The 23,476-nt window shown below is 42.4% G+C and overlaps 1 protein-coding gene across 1 annotated transcript in view; it reads left to right on the top strand.

Annotated features, from left to right (window-relative positions):
• Positions 1 to 23,476, top strand: part of usp9 (ubiquitin specific peptidase 9) — a 90,362-nt gene that overhangs the window by 4,035 nt on the left and 62,851 nt on the right. Inside the window, 6 exon segments of the mRNA XM_070437729.1 lie at positions 11,793 to 12,084; positions 13,697 to 13,842; positions 13,999 to 14,078; positions 18,172 to 18,284; positions 20,966 to 21,184; positions 22,787 to 22,902. Coding sequence (XP_070293830.1) covers positions 11,980 to 12,084; positions 13,697 to 13,842; positions 13,999 to 14,078; positions 18,172 to 18,284; positions 20,966 to 21,184; positions 22,787 to 22,902 — 779 coding nt within the window. The 5' untranslated portion in view covers positions 11,793 to 11,979.

Here is a 23,476-nt window from a genome sequence, read left to right as displayed (position 1 = left end):
TGGATCCAAATACTGAAAGCATTACACATGCAACCTTCTGCAGACTGTCATCTTTCACTGGCAGGCTCTCCCAACAGTGGATAATGGAGGCCCCCTGATTTCTCTGTCTTCATGTTCATTGCGCAGCGCTGTGAATTTTGATGACCAAAGGGAGGTTGCCTTGAGCTAGAACAGCTGCATTTCAGAGTCCTCGGTCCCTATCCAGTGACACACAGACAGACCCAAGTTGCTCTCCTCAAAGTTCTCTGGCTTCATCAAAAAAGATGTTGCTTGAAAATCGGACAGAGAACTCGGACTTCAGCACCCCCTTGTACAGCATCCCCATGTACTGACAGTGTGTCGCGTTGACAGCCCTTTGAGTTGCTTGAAGTAGCGGAACTTTCCACTTTGAATATCCCGCAAGTAGACTTCTAGCTTGGCAGGGAATGCCTTATGTGCATGGAACAGATCCAGCACTGTCTGGCCTGCACCCTGCAGGCACAGGTTGAGCTCATTGAGGTGACCTGTTATGTCAGTGAGAAACATCCAGTTTTACAAGCCAATCCTCATCCTCAAGCTCTGGGTAGTTTTGGCCAGAAAGGCTTCAAATGTATCCAAACACTCCACGAACCGTTCCAGAACCTTCCCTCCACTTAACCACCTGACACTGCAGTGGAGAGGCAAGTCTTTGTGGATTTGTTCAAGCGCTTCCAGCAGTGACTGACACTGTGACATATGAGCGAGCAACAAGGGAATTCACAATTTTAATTACAGTAGCCATTACAGTACCTAAATCRGAATTTGAATTCTTGGAACACAGTTTCTCTTGGTGAATGATAGTGAAATTTAACCACGGGGTGGCCAATCATATCTTCAATCAGCTTTACGAATCCTGTTTCCCCACCATAGTGGGGGCACGGTTAGTTGTAATAGTGAATATGTTCTTAATTTCGAAACCTCCTCAAAATGATCCGTGAAGGCTTTTTTGCTACACCTTCCCCTTTAGTGTTAACATGTATCGGTTTTAGACAAAGCAGCTACTTGCGTACCTGCTCTGTCACAGTATCTTGCAACTACTGCCAGATGTGTAATGTCATTCACATCCACACTCTCATTAAGAGCCACGCTGAACACAGGTGCATCTTTTAACTCTACAGTTTGCAACTCCTTTACCCTTTCAGCTATTTTGGGAACATGCCTTTCAACAGTTCTGGCAGACACATGCATGTCTTATCTTTGAGAAGATTGTGTCTGTTAGGCAATCCATCAAATAAAGCCTATGAACTACCGAGGAAAGCCTTGATATATTCCCCATCAATAAATGGTTTTCCATGTTTAGCAATGCACTGCGCAATTTTTTAATGAAAAAAACCCACAGTGCCTTGCTTTTCATACCTGGACACGGCCCTCTTGATTCCTTCTGCCTGGTCCGCATGTCTCGTTTCAAAATGCAATGTGCACTTGATGTCTGACAAATAGCAGTTTTACAACAGAGCGCAAACAGCCTGGCCCTAAAGTAAAAGGAATCAGAGGCAATAAATGAGTGGACGTTTGCCTTATTTTTCTTTGCTGATGACATTTTGTGCCCTTAACTTTTTTTTAAATAACTTAAGGTTTGCTATCTGTTAGCTATGTGAAAGCTAGTCTCATCTTCAGTGCCGCCTATATAATTTAAATATTTGTATTATTTTGGGGGGGTGGGATGACTTGCCAAGCATTGGCTTGCCACGGCAAATACCCTCGCGTGCCAAGGCTGGCTCGCGTGCCTTAGGTTGCCGACCCCTGGTCTACAGGAACAGCTAGCATGCTAGTTGTTCCCATGACTGGAAGTCAACATGAACTATTCCCATAGACTTCCAGTCATTGCGCTAACCCTGGTTAGCAATTGCTTTAACACTAGTTGGCAACTTCGAACTGTAAAAACACATTGTATCCATGAGTTAATCTGACTCTGGGTAAATCGAAAAAAGGGACCTAAATGCCAAAATCTCACACGGTCCCTTTTAAAGGGTGTCTTGGCAGACCCCTGGTGTACAAAAAAGTTAAATATTTTTTTGGGGGGATGTTGACAATGACTTAGCAGGGGTGGCCTTTTATGAAGGAAAKATCATGTTAGAATACATGATCAAACCCTCATGTTCCAATACTTGTGTGGATTGGATTTCCAATCATATTGTCTATCTTTGCCAGGCAGGACTGGTGTCGTCCCTGTGTTCAGGAGGATGCAACATACTGGACTTTGCAGATAGAAATGCCATGAATAGATAATCAGACATGATTCAGTATTTGACATGTCAAAGAAAGGCATGTCTGTCTATTCTAATCAATATATTTATATTTGAGTTGTGCCAGACTGAGCACTAGCCAGTGCCCAGGCTTCCAGCTGGGCGTAGAGGACCGAGAGAGTAAACAATACTCATCATTATGGCTCATGGCCTTATGTGTCCTCTGGAGCTGCGGCTGGCCTTTGTTGGCTTATACAGGGTCAGTGTGTGTGTGGTGTGTGGTTATAAACCAGATTGTACGGTCCTGCTGGAGGGAGAATAAAAGTTATGGAGATAGACATTCTATGAAGTTGAAGCTATGACAAAGTTATGTCTTTCTGTAGGCTGGTTATTGAAATTATATTTGTCTGCAGTTTGGCTTAATTTTCGAGGAAGTTTATTTTGATTTGTGAAGTGGTTGAGCAGGTCTCCCAAAGACAGAGAAAAAAGGCGTATCTCGTCCAGACGTTCTGTGCTGGTCTGGAACAGAATCGTAAAGGGGTCATTTCAGCAGAAATCGTTTCTGTAGTTAGAAACATAAGATTAGCATTCCTGAAATATGGAATATAATTTGATCTCTGAGAAATTAAGTGAATTGATTACACCTAAATTGGCCATTTTTATATTCACAGGGTTCATATAACCTTCAGTAAATATATAGCACCTAACATCTGATTTCGACCATAATTGTGAAGAACCCAATAAAATGGTAAAAAGCCAACATCACCCCAATAACCAGTATACAGTATCAACTCTCTATGTCTGACAAGTAGTATAGAGCTGCTGCTTGGAGTATTGCTTCTTCAACCTTTAACACATTCCCTTTGAATCTGGTGATGGTTTTTGTCCTCTGTTCAGAGAAATTTTCCATTGAAGTCGCTTGTAATCTTTACCATAATGTAGTCAAAGTACCAAGTTTTGCCCACTAGATGCCACTTTTCCTGCTACTGCCACCACACCCTTTTATTCATTTTAATGGTGTCTTGTGTTTTATTACATTAATCCCAAAAAAGGCCCAAACACACACTATATAGTGTTTAGCAATGGTGTTTGGTTTAATGGAAAATGTCACTAACCACAGTACGTATAGAGACGTTTTCTAATCATTTTATTGAAAAACACATTGTATTTTATAAGGGTTGTCACATTTTTTTGTCACTAGTCCATTTCTCCATCAAAGTTTTGGGCTTGTAGGAAAATACTTTCACCATATGGATAGCCCTCAGAGCTGCCATTTCTTYGGGACTATTCAATGAGATTTGGGTTGACGCATTAGGTTGCTAAGAGAAATACAAACTGAATTGCTTCCATGGAGGACTGGCTTGACCACACAATATATTTTCATCAGGAGCAAAAGCTGTTGGTTTTCTACACAAAGTTGCAAAGAAAATTATGTGATCCATTGAATAAAACACAAGACCAGCAAAATGTATAAAAGGGTGTGGTGGCAGTAGCAGGGACAGCGGCATCTGTGGGCAAAACTTGGTATTTTCAGACCAATTTATGGTAAAAATTGCAAGTGACTTCAATGGCTAATTTCTTTGAACAAGGGACAAAAATCATAATTGAAAATAAGAATGTGTTCTTAACTGACTTGCCTAGTTAAATAAAGGTAAAATAAAATAAAAATACTTATTGATCTTGACATCTAGCTACTTAGATCTATGAAGTTAGCAAACCAAATGCATAGCTGGATCCCTGAGCTGGAGAGAAATACCCCGGTATGTATATGGTATATATCGCCCTAGCCTAACTCACTGTAGCCTACATATCAATAMACACACAAAAACTATCTAGGTCAAATAGGGGAGAGGTGTTGTGCAGTTAGATGTTGGCTTTCAGTTTTTTTAAACCAGGTTTGCTGTTCATTTGAGCAATATGAGATGGAACAGAGTTCCATGCAATAATGGCTCTATATAATGCTGTATGCTTTCTTGAATTTGTTCTGGATTTGGAGACTGTGGAAAAGACCCCTGGTGGCATGTCTGGTGGGGTAAGAGTGTGTGTGTCAGAACTGTGTGTAAATTGACTATGCAAACATTTTTGGATTTTCAACACAATGTTTCTTATAAAAAGAACCAATGCAGTCAGTCAATCCTATACATTTTAAATGACCAATTCTATTTAAACAAAATAATGTTTCAGGAATGCTATTCTTATATTTCTAACTACAGGAACTATCTGAGATAGTGGGTGTAAATCCTCTTACTTGTGCTTTTTGAGGTGGAATGACTTGAAGAGTGAGCGCAAAAGGGATGAAAGACCTCTGGCTTCCTGGCCAACCAATCCCATGGTTACTTAAGGAAATCCTTTTCTCTCTTGTCTGAAACTCAGAAAGACATGTTGTCTTTGCTGTATGGTGCCCAGAGTTCAAATACTACAACACCATGTGCACCACCAGCACTTTAGGCCTACATGTCTAGAATAAGACCCAACTAGAAATGATGTATGACTCATTTCCAGCATATGTGGTTTGTAGAATAATTGACAAGTTTTCCTCTGGTCAGGGTTTATGGCAGTAGGAAAAGCAGGCAGCGAGTTCAGTATGTCACACATTTCCATTACATACAGTGCATTCAGAAAGTATTCATACCCCTTGACCTTTCCCTCCTTGTTACGTTGCAGGCTTATTCTAAAATTGACTAAATAAAAAAAGTCCTCATCAATCTACACACAATACCCCATAATGACAAAGTGAAAACAGGTTTTTAGAAAATGTTGCAAATATATTACAAATAAACAGATACCTTGTTTATATAAGTATTCAGACCCTTTGTTATGAGACTCGAAATTGAGCTCAGGTGTATCCTGTTTCTGTTGATCATCCTTGAGATGTTTCTACAACTTGATTGGAGTCCACCTGTGGTAAATTCAATTGMTTGGACATGATTTGGAAAGGCACACACTTGTCTATATAAGGTCCCACAGTTGACAGTGCATGCCAGAGTAAAAACCAAGCCATGAGGTCGAAKGAATTGTCCGTAGAGCTCCGAGACAGGATCGTGTTGAGGCACAGATCTGGGGAAGGGTACCAAAACATTTCTGCAGCATTGCCAGGAACACAGTGGCCTCCATCGTTCTTAAATGGAGGAAGTTTGGAACCACCAAGACTCTTCCTAGATCTGGCTGCCTGGCCAAATGCAGGGGGAGGGGCATGGTGTGTGTGTGTGTGCAAACAGAGAGGAAGAGGCGAAGCGAGAGGTTTCAGGGAGGTGACCAAGAACCTGATGGTCACTCTGACCGAGCGCCAGAGTTCATCTGTGGAGATGGGGGAACCTTCCAGAAGGACAACCATCTCTGCAGCACTCTACCAATCAGGCCTTTATGGTAGAGTGGCCAGACGGAAGCCACTCCTCAGTAGATGGCACATGACAGCCCGCTTGGAGTTTGGCAAATGGCACCGATAGGATTCTCAGACAATGAGAAACGAGATTCTCTGGTCTGAAACCAAGATTGAACTCTTTGGCCTGCATGCCAAATGCCACATCTGGAGGAAACCTGGCACCATCCCTACGGTGGAGCATGGTGGTGGTAGCATCATGCTGTGGGGATGTTTTTCAGCGGTAGGGACTGGGAGACTAGTCTGGATCGAGGGAAAGATGAACGGAGCAAAGTACAGAGATCCTTGATGAAAACCTTCTCCACAGTGCTCAGGGCCTCAGACGTGAGCGAAGGTTCACCATCCAACAGGACAACGACCCTAAGCAAACAGCCAAGACAATGCAGGAGTGGCTTCGGGAGCAGTGGCTTCTCTGGATGTCCTTGAGTGACCCAGCCAGGGCCCGGACTTGAACCCGATCAAACATCTCTGGAGAGACCAAAAAATAGCTGTGCAGCGACGCTCCCCATCCATCCTGACAGAGCTTGAGTTGATCTGCAGAGAAGAATGGGAGAAGCTCCCCAAATACAGATGTGCCAAGCTTGTAGGGTCATACCCAAGACGACTGGAGGCTGTAATCGCTGCCAAAGATGCTTCATCAAATTACTGAGTAAAAGGTCTGAAATAATGTGTTAAGTTTTGCAGTTTCGTTTTTGCTTTGTTATTATGGGGTATTGTGTGTTAATTGTTACATTACTGCCTTATTCTATACACAATGTGGAAAAAGTAAAGGGTTCTGAATACTTTCCAAATGCACTGTATGAACTTCAGTCTTCTCCCAATCTAATCTAGGCCTAAATGTTTTCATATGATATCAGCATCAGGCTTTTATTGAATGTCCATCAGAGCTGTTGCCAGAGAATGTAATGTTCATTTCTCTACCATAAGCCCCCTTGTTTTATAGAATTTCGAAGTACGTGCAACCAGCCTCACAACTGCAGAACACGTGTATGGTGTCGTGTGGGCGAGCGGTTTGCTGATGTCAAAGTTGTGAACAGAATGCCCCATGGTGGCGATGGTGTTCTGGTATGGGCAGGCATAAGCTACAGACAACAAACACAATTGCATTTTATCAATGGCAATTTGAATGCACAGCGATACCGTGATGAGATCCTGGCCCATTGTCATGTCATGTCATTCATCGACCACCTTCAACGTATGTTTCAGCATTATAATGCACGGCCCCATGTCGCAAGGTTCTGTACACAATTCTTGGAAGCTGAAAATCTCCCAGTTCCATGGCCTGCATACTCACCAGACATGTCACCCATTGAGCATTTGAGGATGCTCTGGGTTGTTGTATTCCAGTTCCCGCCAATATCCAGTAACTTCGCACAGCTGTTGAAGAGGAGTGGGACAACATTCCACTGGCCACAATCAACAGCCTGATCAACTCTATGCGAAGATGTCACACTGTGAGGCAAATGGTCACACCAGATACTGACTGGTTTTCTGATCCACGCCCCTACTTTTTAAAAAGTTATCTGTGACCAACAGATGCATATCTGTATTTTCCATAGATTAAGGCCCCTATGAATTTCAATTGACTGATTTCTTATATATGAACTGTAACTCAGTAAAAAAAAAAAAATGGTTGGTTTTATTTTTGTTCAGTATTTTTGAGTGCTTAGGCCTAGGCTATTCCTTTGTTTTACTTCTGATCTCAATCGAATGAATATTAAACTGAAGATTGGATTTTCTTTTCTGAACAATGGCTTTTGTTTGAATTTTGTTGTTGCTCAATCTAAAACATTAGGAGAGGACTGTCTGGATGGCCAATGTTGTGGGATTGTGGAGGAGAATACTGAGTGTGGTAGTCTTGTAGGAATCGCATCCATCCCAGATTTCCATCCTTAACCCTTTGGCTGCGTTTAGACAGGCAGACCAATTCTGATATTCTTTCCACCTAATTCGTATTGATCAATCAGATCTTTTCACATCAGATATTTTTCAGAGCTGATCTGATTGGTCAAAATACCAATTTAGTGAAAAAAATATCAGATCAGAATTGGGCTACCTGTTTAAATAAGTCTTGCACGCTAAGCACACATTGTAAGAGTTTCCATCGTGTGGCTTTTGGTCACTAAGTGGTTTATTCCTTGTTCAATGATTATTCCAAGTGGAGTGTAGGGCGACTATATTGAATGAATGTTTTTGTGCGATATTCCAGATGCCTGTATCGCAAGAATTGCGAGAATGTCCGCTTGCTCTCATGTTGTCTTTTTGGTCTCGTCTCCTATGCTCCTAGTGTGCTGTCTGCACCTTCCCATTTACACCAGAGATCTGTATATAAGAGCAAGATGCTCATGTCTCCACCGTAACAATGGGAGTCATTGTTCCAAAGGTGGGAAAAGGCAGGCGAGAAGTTTAGGTCCAAAATAAGCAAATAGAAACGTATTGGGCTTTTTTTGGCGAGCGTGAAACCTCTCGCTTCGACTCTTCCTCTCTGTTTGCACACACACGCACCATGCCCCTGCCACTCACACAACAAAGATGAGAGATCACTTCTTCTCTGAAAAGTGTTCAACTCGCTATTTGCATTTGAGGTTTGGTCCAAAAGAATCGGTCATACTGTGCATTTAGAAAGTATTCAGACCCCTTTAACTTTCCCACATCTTGTTACGTTACAGCCTAATTCTAGACTGGATAAAATAATTTGTTTCACTCATCAATGTACACACAATACCCAATAATGACAAAGCAAAAACAGGTTTTTAGAAATGTTTGCAAGTTAATTAAAAATAAACTGAACATTTACATAAATATTCAGACCCTTCACTCAGTACTTTGTTGAAGCACCTTTGGCAGCAATTACAGCCTTGAGTCTAATTGGCATACCTGTATTTGTGGAATTTCTCCCATTGTTCTCTGCAGATCCTCTCAAGCTCTGTCAGGTTGGATGGGGAGTGTCGCTACACAGCCATTTTCAGGTCTCCAGAGATGTTAGATTGGGTTCAAGTCCGGGTTCTGGCTGGGCCACTCAAGGACATTGAGACTTGTACCGAAGCCACTCCTGCAATGTCTTGGCTCTGTGCTTTGGGTCATTGTCCTGTTGGAAGGTGAACCTTCACCCCAGTCTGTGGTCCTGAGCACTCTGGAGCAGGTTTTCATCAAGGATCTCTGTACTTTGTCCGTTCATCTTTCCCTCGATCCTGACCCAGTCCCTGCCGCTGAAAAACATCCCCACAGCATGATGCTGCTACCACCATGCTTCACTGTATGGATGGTGCCAGGTTTCCTCCAGACGTGGCGTTTGGTATGCAGGCCAAAGAGTTCAATCTTGGTTTCATCAAACCAGAGAATCAGTTTCTCATGGTCTGAGAGACCTTTCAGGTRCCTTTTGGCAAACTCCAAGCATGCTGTCGTAACTTACTGAGGAGTGGCTTCCGTCTGGCCACTCTACCATAAAGGCCTGATTGGTGGAGTGGTGCAGAGATGGTTGTCCTTCTGGAAGCTTCTCCCATCTCCACAGAGGAGCTCTGTCAGTAACCATCCTCCCTGACCAAGGCCTTTCAAACCGATTGCTCAGTTTGGCCGGGGACCAGCTCTAGGAAGAGTCTTGGTGGTTCCAAACTTCTTCCATTTAAGAATGATGGAGGCCACTGTGTTCTTGGAGAGCTATAATGCTGCTGAATTATTTTGGTACCCTTCCCCAGATCTGTGCCTCGACACAATCCTGTCTCGGAGCTCTACGGACACATTCTTTTCGACCTCATGGCTTGATTTTTGCTCTGAAAAATCTCAAGGTTGATCAACAGAAACAGGATTCACCTGAGCTCAATTTCGAATCTCATTGCAAAGGGTCTGAATAGTTCTATAAATAAGGTATTTAAATTTGCAAAAATTCAAAAAAACTGTTTTTGCTTTCTGATTATGGGATATTGTGTGTAGATTGAGGAAAAAATATAATTGTATAAATTTTAGAATAAGGCTGCAACATAACAAAATGTGGTAAAATGGAAGGGGCCTGGATACTTTCCGAATGCACTGTGGACACCGAAACACACAGAGACATTATTTTACTGTAGTAGGGGAGAAGTTATCTTTTCCCCTACTTTTCACAAATTATGCGCAGAGCAGACACTGCTAAAATGTGAATATCAATGAACAATGATTCTGGAAAATGAATGTTCAGTTTGTTGCATCACGTTCTGCTTGGATTATTTTAGCCATAGACTGTTATACTAGCTGTCTAGTCTGTTTTATAAATGTGCAATAAGCATGAAACATTTATATAAGGATTTGGCAACTCGTTCTCATTCTGGGAAATATACACTGAGTATACCAAACATTAGGAACTTAATGTTCTTAATGTTTTGTTCACTCAAAGGTAGGCCACTTGATTTCAACATTTGAACAAAGTGGACAGGGTCATAGGTGACAAAACAGCACTATGGAACACAGGCAATTCCATCTTGCTAATGATCCACTTGACCTTTAATAGTTTTTCTTGCTGGCATGTCGGTTATGCTGTGTGCATGATGGTCGTTATACTGTCTGAATGAGCCCATTTATATAACACTAGGGCTGTTCTGGAATTTTGAGTAATGATTCATTGTCATGCAAATGTTATAAAAAAATAAATACATGTTTTACTTGAAATGCATCTTTGAAAATTGGATGTGACATACAGTACCTAATGAATACAACCAGCTTTGGTGACGGACGACCCTGTTGAAAAATGAATGGTTTTGACCTGGAACTTTTGACCAAAGTGTTATTCTGCATGTAAAATGATTACCAACTTTACCCACTTCATGTGTTAATTATTATTATTATTTTTTTTAAATGCTGTTACTTAAATATGAAGTTGAATCCCCTTTCTCCTGAAATGAATGACAGTATGACGATTATGTTTTTTTGTTTTGTTTGTTCACGGTTGTTATCCATAGTCGTCGGTTACAAGATTTATACGATAATTGTGCCATCCCTAGGTAACACTCCACTCCACTGTAGTCATATAGCTAGACTTGAACCACAACTGTTTGTCTTGTTCTCTTGCTTGTTTGTGTAAAATAGCCTACAACTTTGCTTGCGAACAAAATGGGGGACTAAAATGTGCACTTTTAGTTTTCCTTATACAATAGTAGTGGCATTTCCACTACTAGCCTTAATTGGATCCATGCGGTACGAGCAGTCAGAGGTCTTCAGGCTTCTTCCTCTCCAGAGTCAGGCCAATGGTGTCAATGTCATGCTGTTTTAACCGGAGATGCTGCTGCCTGCTCTCCGACTTCACTACAGCCCTTGAAACATGCTAGTTGGCAGCCTCACTGATGAACAGAGAGATTATTTCCATCTGTTGAGGATTGTTATCTCTCCCACTGTCTTATCACTCTCCGTTGCTAGCAATATCATTGTAGGATATTATCTACATTTTATTTTAACCTCTGACAAACATTTGATTCCACTGCCCGGCTAGCTATGTCTGGGTGTTACACTAGACAAGACCAGGCCAGAATGCTAGAAAGTAGGATTTGCAAAGATGTCTAGTGGTGCTAACAAGTACTGGATTGGCAGCTAGGTCATATTACGCTTCGCTAATGGTGATACTGACAACCTGGCCAATCCATGCCAAGATCTCAGCTTATCTGATTGGAAATGATACACCCAGACTCAGAAGCAGCCATAGAGGGTGCATGCTTAACATGTTTCTCTGTACCGTCCCTCCTTATCACGTCAACGCTCTAACGCTTATCTCTTACTTCCGCACATTGTCTCTACAACAAAGCTTCCAAACTGCAAAAATGGAACACAATCAAGCAAATGTCGGGGGAAAATACAAAAGATTGTTCCCTTCCAATCTGATAGGTCCCAGAGAATCGTTAAGAATTGAAACCTGCTCGTCTTCACATTTCTAATTCGGTGTATGTTTATTGTTTTGCTTACCAAAAACTTGATCAGGCTCACCTGACAAAGTTGGTCACTGAGACCCCCAAACAAGCTAGTTGTGGTTCGATTTGACAACGCATAATGGCCTTAAAAAAAGAAAAAAGGAAACCATGTATATAACACACAAACGGACCATAAACGGAGAAGTGATCCCATTGATTGAATTGACCCGCATGAAATCTCTCCTATCGTGTTTGTACGTTTTTGTGAGTGATCCCACCATGCAGTATTTTGTCTACAGACAACAAAACCCATACACCTTATAACCCTCTTCTCTCCAGGTTATGCAATGGTCTCAGCGGCCCGTCCAGATCTCCAGGTGGTTCTGTCCCTCTCTCTCGTGCCACGGCCGCTGCTCTCCTCCCTCTGCTCTGCCTCTGAGGTTGCTGAGGCGCCTCCTGTGATTTCCCCCTCGGCCAGTGCTCCCTAAAAGAGGCCAAGATTGCCAAGATCTGCCCCGTAGCGAGCATGACGGCCACCACTCGTGGCTCTCCTGTTGGCGGCAACGACAACCAGGCAGGCCAGGCACCCGACGCTCAGAGTCAGAGCCAGCCCCCGCTGCCACAGAACCAGGTCAGAAGCCTCTCTGTTCTTTGATTTCTGTCCTTCACCTCAACATCCTGTTTTTTTTTCTACCTCTACTCTGCCCCATCCTCTCACTTCTCTATCCTCTCACTTCTTCATGTCTCAACATCCTCTTCTATCTCTCGCCCTTTACTCTCCCCTCTTCACCTCTCCTCTCTGCCGTTCGTTGCCCCCATCCTCTCCTCCTGCTCCTCTTTGTGCTAAAGCACATAGTATGACATGAACGTCCTCCTCGTGCCCTGTGGGGCATAAAGCTGTCCTGATTCATTTAACGGTAACTATAAATCAAACCTGTTTTGGCCTCTGAAACCATAACACAAGTTGTGTGTTTGATGGCTGCTATATTGGTGTATTGTTTAGACTTGAGTGTTGTTCTGTTACAAATACTGCACCAGTGGCCCACATTGTTACAGCAGCAGCACCGAGACGCATCTAATTGAATTAAACTGCAGGGGGGTGACAGTCAGTGCTCACACCTAGGCACACAGAGGGACATAGAAAGAAGGCAGGGAGACTTGGAAGGAGGAGGTAGGAATCAATGAACACAAGCCCCAGAGTAATAGATAAAGACAGAGAGAATGTGTGTGTGTGGGCTAGGGATGAGTAGCGCCCAGACGTGAGAGGCAAGCTGGCTATGTAGGTCAACCAAGCAGAAAGAGCCTTCTCCACACACCCCCACATTTCCCAAGTTCTCAGCTCCGCTACCCGCATCAGACACACACACTTGCTGCTACCACTGCTGCTCATACATACGAACAGTCATTAACATATGTCAGACACACACACACACACAGTTCTTGAAGACATGATGGGAATAAAGAATAATTTATCTGTGGACTTTCACAGCCTTACAATTAAAGAGACATACTGCATTTCTCCTTAACACCTGCATATGCCACATTAATATATTACACACACACACACTGACATGGTGTCAAGTATTTTCCATGCCTCCCCTAGTGTGTGTGCAATGTGCATTTTGTGCACGCTTGTGTATAATGTTGATTGTACCTCATGGTTTGGCTAATTGGCTTTAGCTTAGGCTACATTAGGAAAACAAAACATATGGGTATGTTTCGGGGAGAAGGAGTTCTATAGCTGATCATTCCTATACTACAGTGCTACTGTTTGTAAAAATCCCATATTTGTTGTAGATTGTTGGAGTACAGTCACGGGTTTTGAGACCTGGCTGCAACAGGGGCCTCAGATAAGATCTTTCTATCACAGCAGTGCCTCCTTATGAAATCGTCTCTCAGCTCTTTATGGGCTGGACCTTAACTTCAGTGACGCGTGCAGATTGCAAGTTATTCTTTTTTTTACGCAAATCTCCCAATGTCATCAATGCATGATTTTGAGTGAAAGTCTGAGTGACTGGTGCAGATCCCAAGTTAGGACCGAATGATGTGAGCTTGTGTTGAAGAGTGAATGTTGGTGGGAACTGGGAATAGACTGGTTCTGTCCAGATGACTGTCACTAGGCTCTCTAGCTCTCCTGTTATATATTATGAGTCAGTGTTTCCCCTAGTTTTGAGGCGGGTTATTGCGAAATTGGGATTTGGGGAATTTCTGTCCTATATTCTGTTTTTGATGGTGTGTTTCAGACGTCGTCCCCTAACTCCACCAATGAGAACTCTCCAGTGAGCCCCCCGGATGAGCAGGGTCAGGGGGACGCCCCCCCCCAGCTGGAGGAGGAGGAGCCGGCCTTCCCTCACACAGACCTGGCCAAGCTGGATGACATGATCAACAGGTACAAACACACTCCTACACCCATGACCAAGCTGAACGACAGGTATGTATGTTTGGCATTGAGTTCTATGGGTGGGTGTGTTGATATAAGGAGGTGTGTGTGGTTGTGAGAAGGAATGTGTGTGTATCTGTATTCATGTGGATGTTTTGTTTCCAGACCCCGCTGGGTTGTTCCAGTTCTTCCAAAGGGAGAGTTAGAGGTTCTTCTAGAAGCTGCTATAGAGCTTAGTAAAAAAGGTAAGAATGTTGATTCATTCTATTCCTCAAATCACTCCTCAATACTTTGAACTATGGCAAGCAAGATGGTATAGAAAGCTTGGCTATGTACACATTTGAAATATTATGACTGCACTGTATTTCACCCACGGTGTATGGAGTTTAGACTTGCTTGGTAGTTGACTCTCTCTACTTTCGCTTTGTCAATGACTCATGAAATATCATCCACTTAGTTTCTCTTTAGATTGATATTTGACTTGCAGCCCTTCCCAAAAAATCTGTGGTACATTGGCGGTTGTTGACTTTTAAGATGCGGTAGGGCGATTTTCTTTTTTATGAGCATGGGCTTACTTCTATGGATGACTGTCATTTATATTCCATTCATTCAGTTCAATGTAAAATTGATAGATTTAGGCTACTACGTGATACTCAAATTTTCCCTATACCCATTATAGGGCTGGGCGATGTGGACAAAATATCTTATCACAATAAATTGTGATTTCAATGGGACTTTCTCCATTTTATATTGTTGAATCCAACTCCAAACAAATGATTTTCATCAAATTTAGCATCTTTTATTATAATTTCTAAACTGTGCCACACAGTTTTTGATATGGGCAAGAAGATCTAGGCCTAGTTAACTGTTGGAATCATGGAAATATGTTTTTTCTAATTCTATAGTTGGAATATAGTGGGCAGCACCTTGAATACATTGTTGTTTGACATGGTAACGAACAAATTAATAAGCCAGTGAGGAATTATTGACAGGGTARGAACCAAAGGGTTGGTCAATGTTTCCAGGTCACCCTAATTAGACGTTACATTACATGTTTTCTTACTTCATGTAGCTAGCTAGCCAACATATTCATGCTTCACCTATTCCTCTCTGATAAGATACCATTGCACAAACATGCTTATCTAGGCCTACACCAGCACTGGTACCAGGCAGTATTAGCCAACTAGCCATGTTTGCTTTGACTGTTAGCTGGCTAGCTAGCTTGCTAAATGTACTAACTAGCGATTTAGCGTTAACAACTAAAGCTAAGAAAATAAAAACTAGCAAACAGTCGTTGGCAGACAGTAATGTGCACAAACTAATAGTGTAATTATAGAATACTTGTGTAATCAGCATGTCAGCAATATTGTTGCATCCATCTGACCATGCAGAGTGAATGGCAAGAAAGGKCTCGTGACTCCGTGGTCGAACAAATGCTCTCTCCTTGAGTGATTGGGCAGGGCTTTGTGTGGTTAGCAGCAGGAGGAGAGGGAGAGAGATGACTCAAGTAGTAAATGGAGTAAACTATTAAAACTAACATTATACAAGCCGGAGTTGAGTATCACATTTAACAAACCAAACATTGAATTACTGTTATAAAAGGTAAAGTTAAAACTTAAACTGGTCCGTGCATATATAGCCGTTGTATATAGTCCAATACCTATACCGCCAAGCCCAAACCCATCATGAGGTTGCTACAACCTAGCCTATGAATGAAAGTTTCCAACGTAGGCGCACAGGTCGAGAGAAAAATTAGAGTAATCAAGGTGACAGTGACACATTCAGTACCGTCTTGCACACTCTTTTCTGCATCTAGCAGATCTAGGGTGTAATCATTAGTCGAACAGTTGCAAACGAGAGATTCTATTGGACAAATTCAGGAATGTTTATCCCCGTTTTTGTTCTGTTTGCTTCCATTTAAGAAAGGTTTTCCAACAGAATTAGCGGAATGAATACACTCCTGATCACACTCAAAACAGTTCACTTTCATAGCAGCCACATACAAACAGCATCTTCACTTTGCTCATTGTATAATTACTTCTCGCATCTACACATTCTCCTCCTCTCAAGTTTTTCCATTGCTTGTGGACTTCAGTGCACAACACATCAGCTGTCTGTGATAAGGCAAAAAAAAACKTACAAACCATATTATAATCATGTAGCAATTAACTCATTTGTAATTTGGGGCACCACAGGAAAATGTGTTTGAGTCACTATCTCCCGATTTAAACTCTAAAGATATATAAATATCTCTTACATCAATAACAGTCAATTATTAATTATTACCTAATCAATCTCATTCTGAATGTCGCAGACTTCGTAAATCTGCACAAACCCGGGTCTCTCTGATCATTCCGTACCACACAAATTGATTTTATTATTTACTTACTAATAAGCTAAATGATAACATAAGACACACACACACATACGGTATAGAGTATTGATTAGAAACTTAATACGATGACAACAAGTCCTTAGCGGACTAACACTATGACACTTGTTACACAAGATGGAGTGTTAAAGAGAGAGAGAAAGCGAGAAAGAGAAGCAACACTTGGATACATTTGGAAACTATCCTTACAGTAGCCCTAATACCTTGCCCGAACTGCCGCTCTTTTGGCTAAGAGGTAATGTATGTATTTCCGTGTTGAAGGTCTTCGCTGGGTATCTCTATTGGGCCCAGGCCTTCGTGGGCAGGGTTCCGCTTGGTGAGAAGGGGGGCCTGTTCTTCGAATGGCCTCCTTCATTTGCGCGTGTAAGTCTCTGATTGTCCACAAGAGGTCACAATGTCCTTCTTAGTTGTCTGTTTACTTTAATTCGTTCTGGAAGTGGTCTTCTGAGGACGGGCTAATCAGCAGTGCAGGCAACGATGATTTGAAGAGAATAACTGGATGGTCCTACTTAAATTCACCTTCTTAGATACAGCTACTCAACCAGCTGTTAAGATGTTCCTTTGTCTTCTTCAACCTCGTGTTGGAGTTTTCGGGGTCGTGACTAATGTGGACCAAGCTGCAGCTTTTGGTCCATCTAGTCTGATTATATTAATTCTGAACTTAATCCTTTTATACCCTCGGGTAGAAAGGGGCGTTTACATCATGCTGACACGCTCCCTGGGGCATGGCTAGTTACGAAGCAAGGCATCATAATTACTATGATCTTGTTAGGGAACTAAAAACAATCCTATCATCACAAAAACATTCCCTTTATCCTTGATATTTTCTACACAACATAAATAATGTAAACCTGATATACACAGTTTAAAAGCTCTTCAAGTTGCAATGTTTTCGTGATAGCGTCTTCATAACTATTTTAATGACAACAAAATAGACATACATTTTCCATATTCCATCTCTCATCATTCCCAACATTTGGATGTTGAAATATGTGGTCCCAGTGTCCATTGATTGATGTTGAAGTTCTGGGCGGCAAGAGTCTCTCGGTAACAAAGGGATTTTTACCTTCCCAATACTGCAGGGCAAGAGAGAGAAAGTTCTCTCCAAATTTACGACCGCTGTTAAGTCATAAAACAGGCCCAACTCCCCCCTCTGCTCTCCTGTGGCTATCTGTCTGCTATTGCCAGTTGATCTGGCACCTTTGATCCTCACCAAGGAGGTAAAGTCATGACACCATATTAGCACACTTCATAGACCACATAACTACTAGAACTAACGCGTTAGTAAACCCGCTAGAATCATGCAGTACAGTATACAGTCAGCAAGCAGTTTAGCAGTTACACCGGCGGGCCCCTGTGGCAATAAATTAATAAATCCAAAAGCTTACCTTGACTTGCTAGCTAACATAGAATCCCTCTCTGTTTTGAGCTGGGTGTTTGAGTAGGCTAAACTAGCTAGCTGCAGTCAACTACTCACCACATTTTATGCACTGCAGTGCTAGCTAGCTGTAGCTTATGCTTTCAGCAATAGATTCATTCTCTGATCCTTGGGTTGACAACATGTCAGTTCATGCTGCAAGAGCTCTGAAAGGCTGGCGGACGCCCCCCGGAAGTTGTCGTAATTACTGTGTAAGTCTATGGAAGAGGGTGAGAACCATGAGCCTCCTAGATTTTGTATTGAAGTCATTGTACCCAGAGGAGGACGGAAGCTAGTAGTCCTCCGGCTACCCTACAGAGTGCTACCCTACAGAGTGCTGTAGACCTTCATTGCAAAACAGTGTGTTTTAATAAATTATTTGGTGATGTGAATATATTAAGTATAGTTAAACTATTAAAATTTTTATGAAATTCACTGAGGAGGATGGTCCTTCCCTTCCTCCTGAGGAGCCTTCACTGATGTGGGAGTACAATATCTCCATGCACCTAATTATTTTCTCTCTGTTTAGGACTTGATGTGAAGTGTGAGGCGTGCCAGAGGTTTTTCCGAGATGGCCTGACCATCTCCTTCACCAAGATCCTTACAGACGAGGCCGTCAGCGGGTGGAAGTTTGAGATCCATGTGAGTCTTCTTCTTTATTGTATATCATTTAATCAGGATAGTGGTCACTGTTTTTTAAGAAGTCACGGACCCTCTTCCAATACTTTGAAAACCCTTCCTCCTCCCAGTCCCTTCCTTAGGGTAATCACTAATTTGACAAGATTGAATTGGGGAAACCTATCCAGTGGAAATCCTGTTTTTTGACCAATCCAATTGTGTTAATTGTGATTAACTCAAGGAGGGAAGGATGCATTTCTGAAGAAGTATTCAAACAGGGCCTTGCTAAGGGGAGTGACATCACCAGAAGCACCCTCCTGTTGAGATCCGATGAATTTATTTTCTGTCCTCTGTTGAAAGCAAAGCAGGTGGCTTATGTTCCTCTGCCTCAGTCTTGTCGGTCAACACAGTTTGCTATCTGGACCCTTGAGCTGGAGCAAAGAAGGAAAAATTAACAGAGAATCACAGGGGTGATCAATGCTCTTTTTATTGGAGGGGGCTTTGGTTTGGCTGTTCTGTTTAACTCTGTAACATTGATCCTGAATAGCCGCTCTCAGTAGAGTGTGAGCCACCCACTCTGACAGCCCAGCTCTATCTCCAGCCCCCCCCCCCCCAATAGTCTCAAATCAGTTCCCATGCCTGACACTTACTTCTTGGGACTTGACTTAGACATGAAAGGATTGACTGAGTACAATATCAAAGGGAAAGGTGGAGCTAATTTCAGATTTGAGAAATGTCAGGGGTAGGGTGGATAAGATATCAAACTAGACAATATACATTGTTTCTGGCCACTCGCATCCATGCAAATATGATGGCTCTTTTGAGTTGATACATTGCTACCGCAGACTTAGGAATGTGTTCTGAAGGAACCAGATATGATGGAACTGGATAGTTTTAAGAAATATGGAGGAAGCTCCCCCTAAGCTCTCAGCTAGGCTATGTGGTCGTCACTAGTTACTACAGCCACAAAGTTATAATTATGGCTAAACCCTGCCCTTTTCTATAATCTCTCTTCTTAAAATCTGATTTTAAACCTAACCACCCTGCTAACCAGGGATTGGAACCAAAATTATTTCCCAATCGTTTTTGTTCTGAACAGAACCGCAGCGGTCTAAGGTACTGCATCTCAGCGCTAGGGGCGTCACTACAGACCCTGGTTCGATTTTAGGCTGTATCACATCCGGCCGTGATTGGGAGTCCCATAGGGTGGCGCACAATTTGGCCCAGCGTCGTCCGGGTTAGGGTTTGGCCAGGGTAGGCTGTCATTGTAAATAGGAATTTGTTCTTAACTGGCTTGCCTAGTGAAATAAAAAAATATATATATTTTTTGTTTTGTTCCACTGTTCCGACCAGCATTATAAAGTTCTGAACTGGTTTGAACGAAAAAAAGTACCTGTTTATATCGTTCCTTTTTTAAACCTGTGAAATCAACAGAGTTTTTACATTTAGCTCATTAATTAACTCCACCAATCACTGCGGATAGAGCTGCTTGCTATGGACCGGGCAAGCTAGTTTACATGCTTGGACAGTGTAGGGCGCGAGATCTGACAGAAGTTTTTTTGCGTGGTTGACATGACATGGAGGCTTGGCTTGAAGCACTGAGCATCATGATATAACGTGCACTCGACTGTTTTTAGGATATTAGTAGTAAGCTTATCAATTACATAATACTAGCTAGATACCTGAGGAGAAGTGGCTAATATGGAGGACATCTGAACGTCTGATAGTTGGCTCATCACCGAGGCTAGCTCAATGCTTTTGACCAGAACTAGCTAACAAGCTTGTGTGTGTGCAGCGACACCAGAATTCAAAACACGTCATACTTTTTTGTTTGTTAATAAATCCAATATGAAACATGATAACTATAGTATCCTTAACCTAGAAATCATGCTGGCTTTATAGGCACTTTTATGTTTTTTTTCAGGGGGGGTGCTTTTAAAATAATGGTTATCTTCCGGAACGCTAGAGATCACTTTTGTTCATTTCCTTCCCTCCCAAAAAATTGATCCTGGTTTTCTGTTCCTTAAACCGGTTACAACCCCTGCTGCTAACCTTATGCCGAACCCTAACCTTAAATTGTTTTCATGAATATTTGCGGTGTAACCAATTTTGACTTTGTGGCTGTGGTAACTAGTGTCAACCAGGCTATGTGGAGCCGTCACCATGTTGCTGACAGCTATCTTTAAATACATTTTGCTTATTTTTTTATTGAACCTTTATTTAACTAGGCAAGTCGGTTAAGAAGACCGGCCAAACCTGGACGACGCTGGGCCAATTGTGCGCCACCCTATAGGACTCGTAATCACGGCCCGGCTGTGATGCAGCCTGGATTCGAACCAGGGTGTCTGTAGTGACGCCTCTAGCACAGAGATGCAGTGCCTTAGACCGCTGTGCCACTGATTCCTCCAGGTCTACAAAGACTGAAGGGTTAGGGGCTATAGTAGGGGTTGGGTTTGCTCTGGGCACCAGACTATACTTCAAGGCTTTATCAAAATGTTCTCTGTGTATCAGAGAACTACTACTGCTTACATTTGTATGTTAAGATTGAAATAGACCTATTGTGCTGTTTCAGTGCAAATCACCTCACTGATTGTTTTCTCGCTCTCTCTCGCTCTCTCTCGCTCTCTCTCGCTCTCTCACGCTCTCTCTCGCTCTCTCTCTCGCTCTCTCTCTCGCTCTCTCTCTCGCTCTCTCTCCCTGTCCAGAGGTGTATCATCAACAACACACACCGGCTGGTGGAGCTGTGTGTGGCCAAGCTCTCTCAGGACTGGTTCCCCTTGTTGGAGCTGCTGGCCATGGCCACCAACCCCCACTGCAAGTTCCACATCTACAACGGCACACGGCCCTCTGAGACGGTGCCTGCCGGGGTGCAGCTGGCCGATGACGAGCTCTTCGCCCGCCCCCCTGACCCTCGCTCCCCCAAGGTAGGGTCCGAATTCAAGGTAGCCCCCCCCCCCAAAGATTTCTTATTTCTCACCCAAGGTGAACCAGCTGTTGTTCTCCCATTGTACTTCTTGATATGCATCTGATGCATATGCTAAAGAGATGCCCGGCAATGTTCTCTACCGGGTACTTACAGGATGAAAGGCCAGGCGGTTCTAGTGTTAAGAGCGTCTTGTCTGCTAAATTAACAGAGCAATGCCATTACACAGCCATAGGCTTCTAGAAGCAAGCGCCGCTTCTGAGGTTAATGCCTTTTTTAAGCTTGAGTTCCACAATATAATATAACCAGTTGATATTACGGTTTCAATAAATTAATCTTAAATGGCACTTGCTTTTTTTATTGACTGAATTTATATGTGGGGAAATGTATCAATTAGGATTTATCTATAATGGTTATGATAAATTTGCTATTTTTGCGATCTGTTTGCATGTATATAAGTACAAATTCAGTGCGACCCTTGTTCTAAAAATATGTATATTTTTCTCCATTCAATTACTCTAAATATCACATGGGTACTGGAACAGTCAAAATATTTCAAATGCCCATCCCTGGTTCCAGGGAGTGTTACCACTACAACTTACTCCTGTTTGCCAAGATCTTTTTCCAAATTCACCAATAAACCCCACTTTACTACATTTGCACACACTGTATATAGATTTTTCTATTGTGTTATGGACTGTACGTTTGTTTATTCCATGTGTAACTCTGTGTTGTTTGTGTCACACTGCTTTGCTTTATCTTGGCCAGGTCGCAGTTGTAATTGAGAACTTTTTCTCAACTGGCCTACCTGGTTAAATAAAAAATAAATGACTTGTAGCCAGGTGGATCAACTAAAATACATACTGAGGATTTTTTAATAAACTTATGTGCTGGGACTGATATTGGGGATACTGTGTGAATGTCTTTTTTTCTCCCATCTAAATCTCTTCATATCTGCACAATGAGAAATGTCTGAATACATTTTTTGAATTGAGACTAAATATAATATCCTCTGGATGTCTGCGATTGCCATAGGAACAGGGAACAGTCTTTTTTGTCGTCTGTTGGCCTGCAATTTATTTTCTTGGAACAAATCTACAGAGCAGTATTGTTTGCTCTGGGCTTGCCGCCTTAGGGCCAGCACACAGAAACAAAGGAGGATCCCTCCGTGTACTGCATAGAAAATGGAAGAGGCATGAAAATACAATAAAAGGATGCACTCGAGTGTTGTGGAGTTTAAATGAGAGTGGGCCATGCCAGGAAGAGTGTGATTTCTTCTATGAAAAGTGCGATGAATGGAGCGTGGGCTGGGGGGGGGGTCAATGTGAACATTGTTGCGGAGGGAAGCCAAGGCGGCAGCTGCCTGTCTGCTGTAGATGGCAGGCAGCCCAATATGAACACTGCTGCAGCCTTTATGGGCATGTGGGTTGAATCAGAAGCCAACCAGTTCTCCTCTGATTGTCTCTTCAATCAACCCAAGCCTTTCTGTGTAATAGCTTTGAGATGAGAGGGATGTATTTGTATAGCTCAACAACTTGAGTGAATAGTGGTCGGATGGTGAGTGTCTTTACCAAGTGTGTTCTTTTTTGCTCTTTGTTTACAGGGCTGGTTGGTGGATTTAATAAACAAATTTGGCTCGTTAAATGGGTTTCAAACACTGCACGATCGCTTCATAGGTGGCCAAGCACTGAACGTCCAGATCATCGCCGCACTTATCAAGTGAGTTGGCCTGTGAACACACACACACTTTAATGCAGGGGTTTTCAAACTGGTCACTGGCCCCCTGGGGCAGGGGGTCTGCGAAATTGGCTTCAAAACTGCACAATGTTCTTATACCTTTCTAGTTGTTAGAGCTGTGGTGAGGTCAAAATTATGAGTCTACCAAATCTATTCATTTTAAAATGTTGATTACTTGCCATTACCATTCACCTGATAATAAGACGTTATTTTTGTTGTTGTTGTTGCTGACATATATGGGTGTCCCTGGGTTGCCGGTTTGCCTGGGTGGGGGTCCCTGGTCAAGAAAAGGTTGAAAACCCCTGCTTTAATAGATTACATTTAATAGCATGTTTCACTACATTTCCAAGTGCTTTCTACATCACACTCCCCGCTGTATTTATTTGGACAGTGAAGCTACATTTGTTAAATTTGGCTTTATACTCCAGTATTTTTTTATTTGAGAACATATACGAGGCGACAGTACATAATGTCACCTTTTATTCAATGGTATTTCCATACATATGTTTTACAGTTTAGAAATGAAAGCACTTTATGTATCTAGTCCCCCCACAAA

This window comes from Salvelinus sp. IW2-2015, linkage group LG36 (genome assembly GCF_002910315.2).
Source record: "Salvelinus sp. IW2-2015 linkage group LG36, ASM291031v2, whole genome shotgun sequence".
NCBI lineage: Eukaryota > Metazoa > Chordata > Actinopteri > Salmoniformes > Salmonidae > Salvelinus > Salvelinus sp. IW2-2015.
This window is presented reverse-complemented; position numbering and strand designations above follow the sequence as displayed.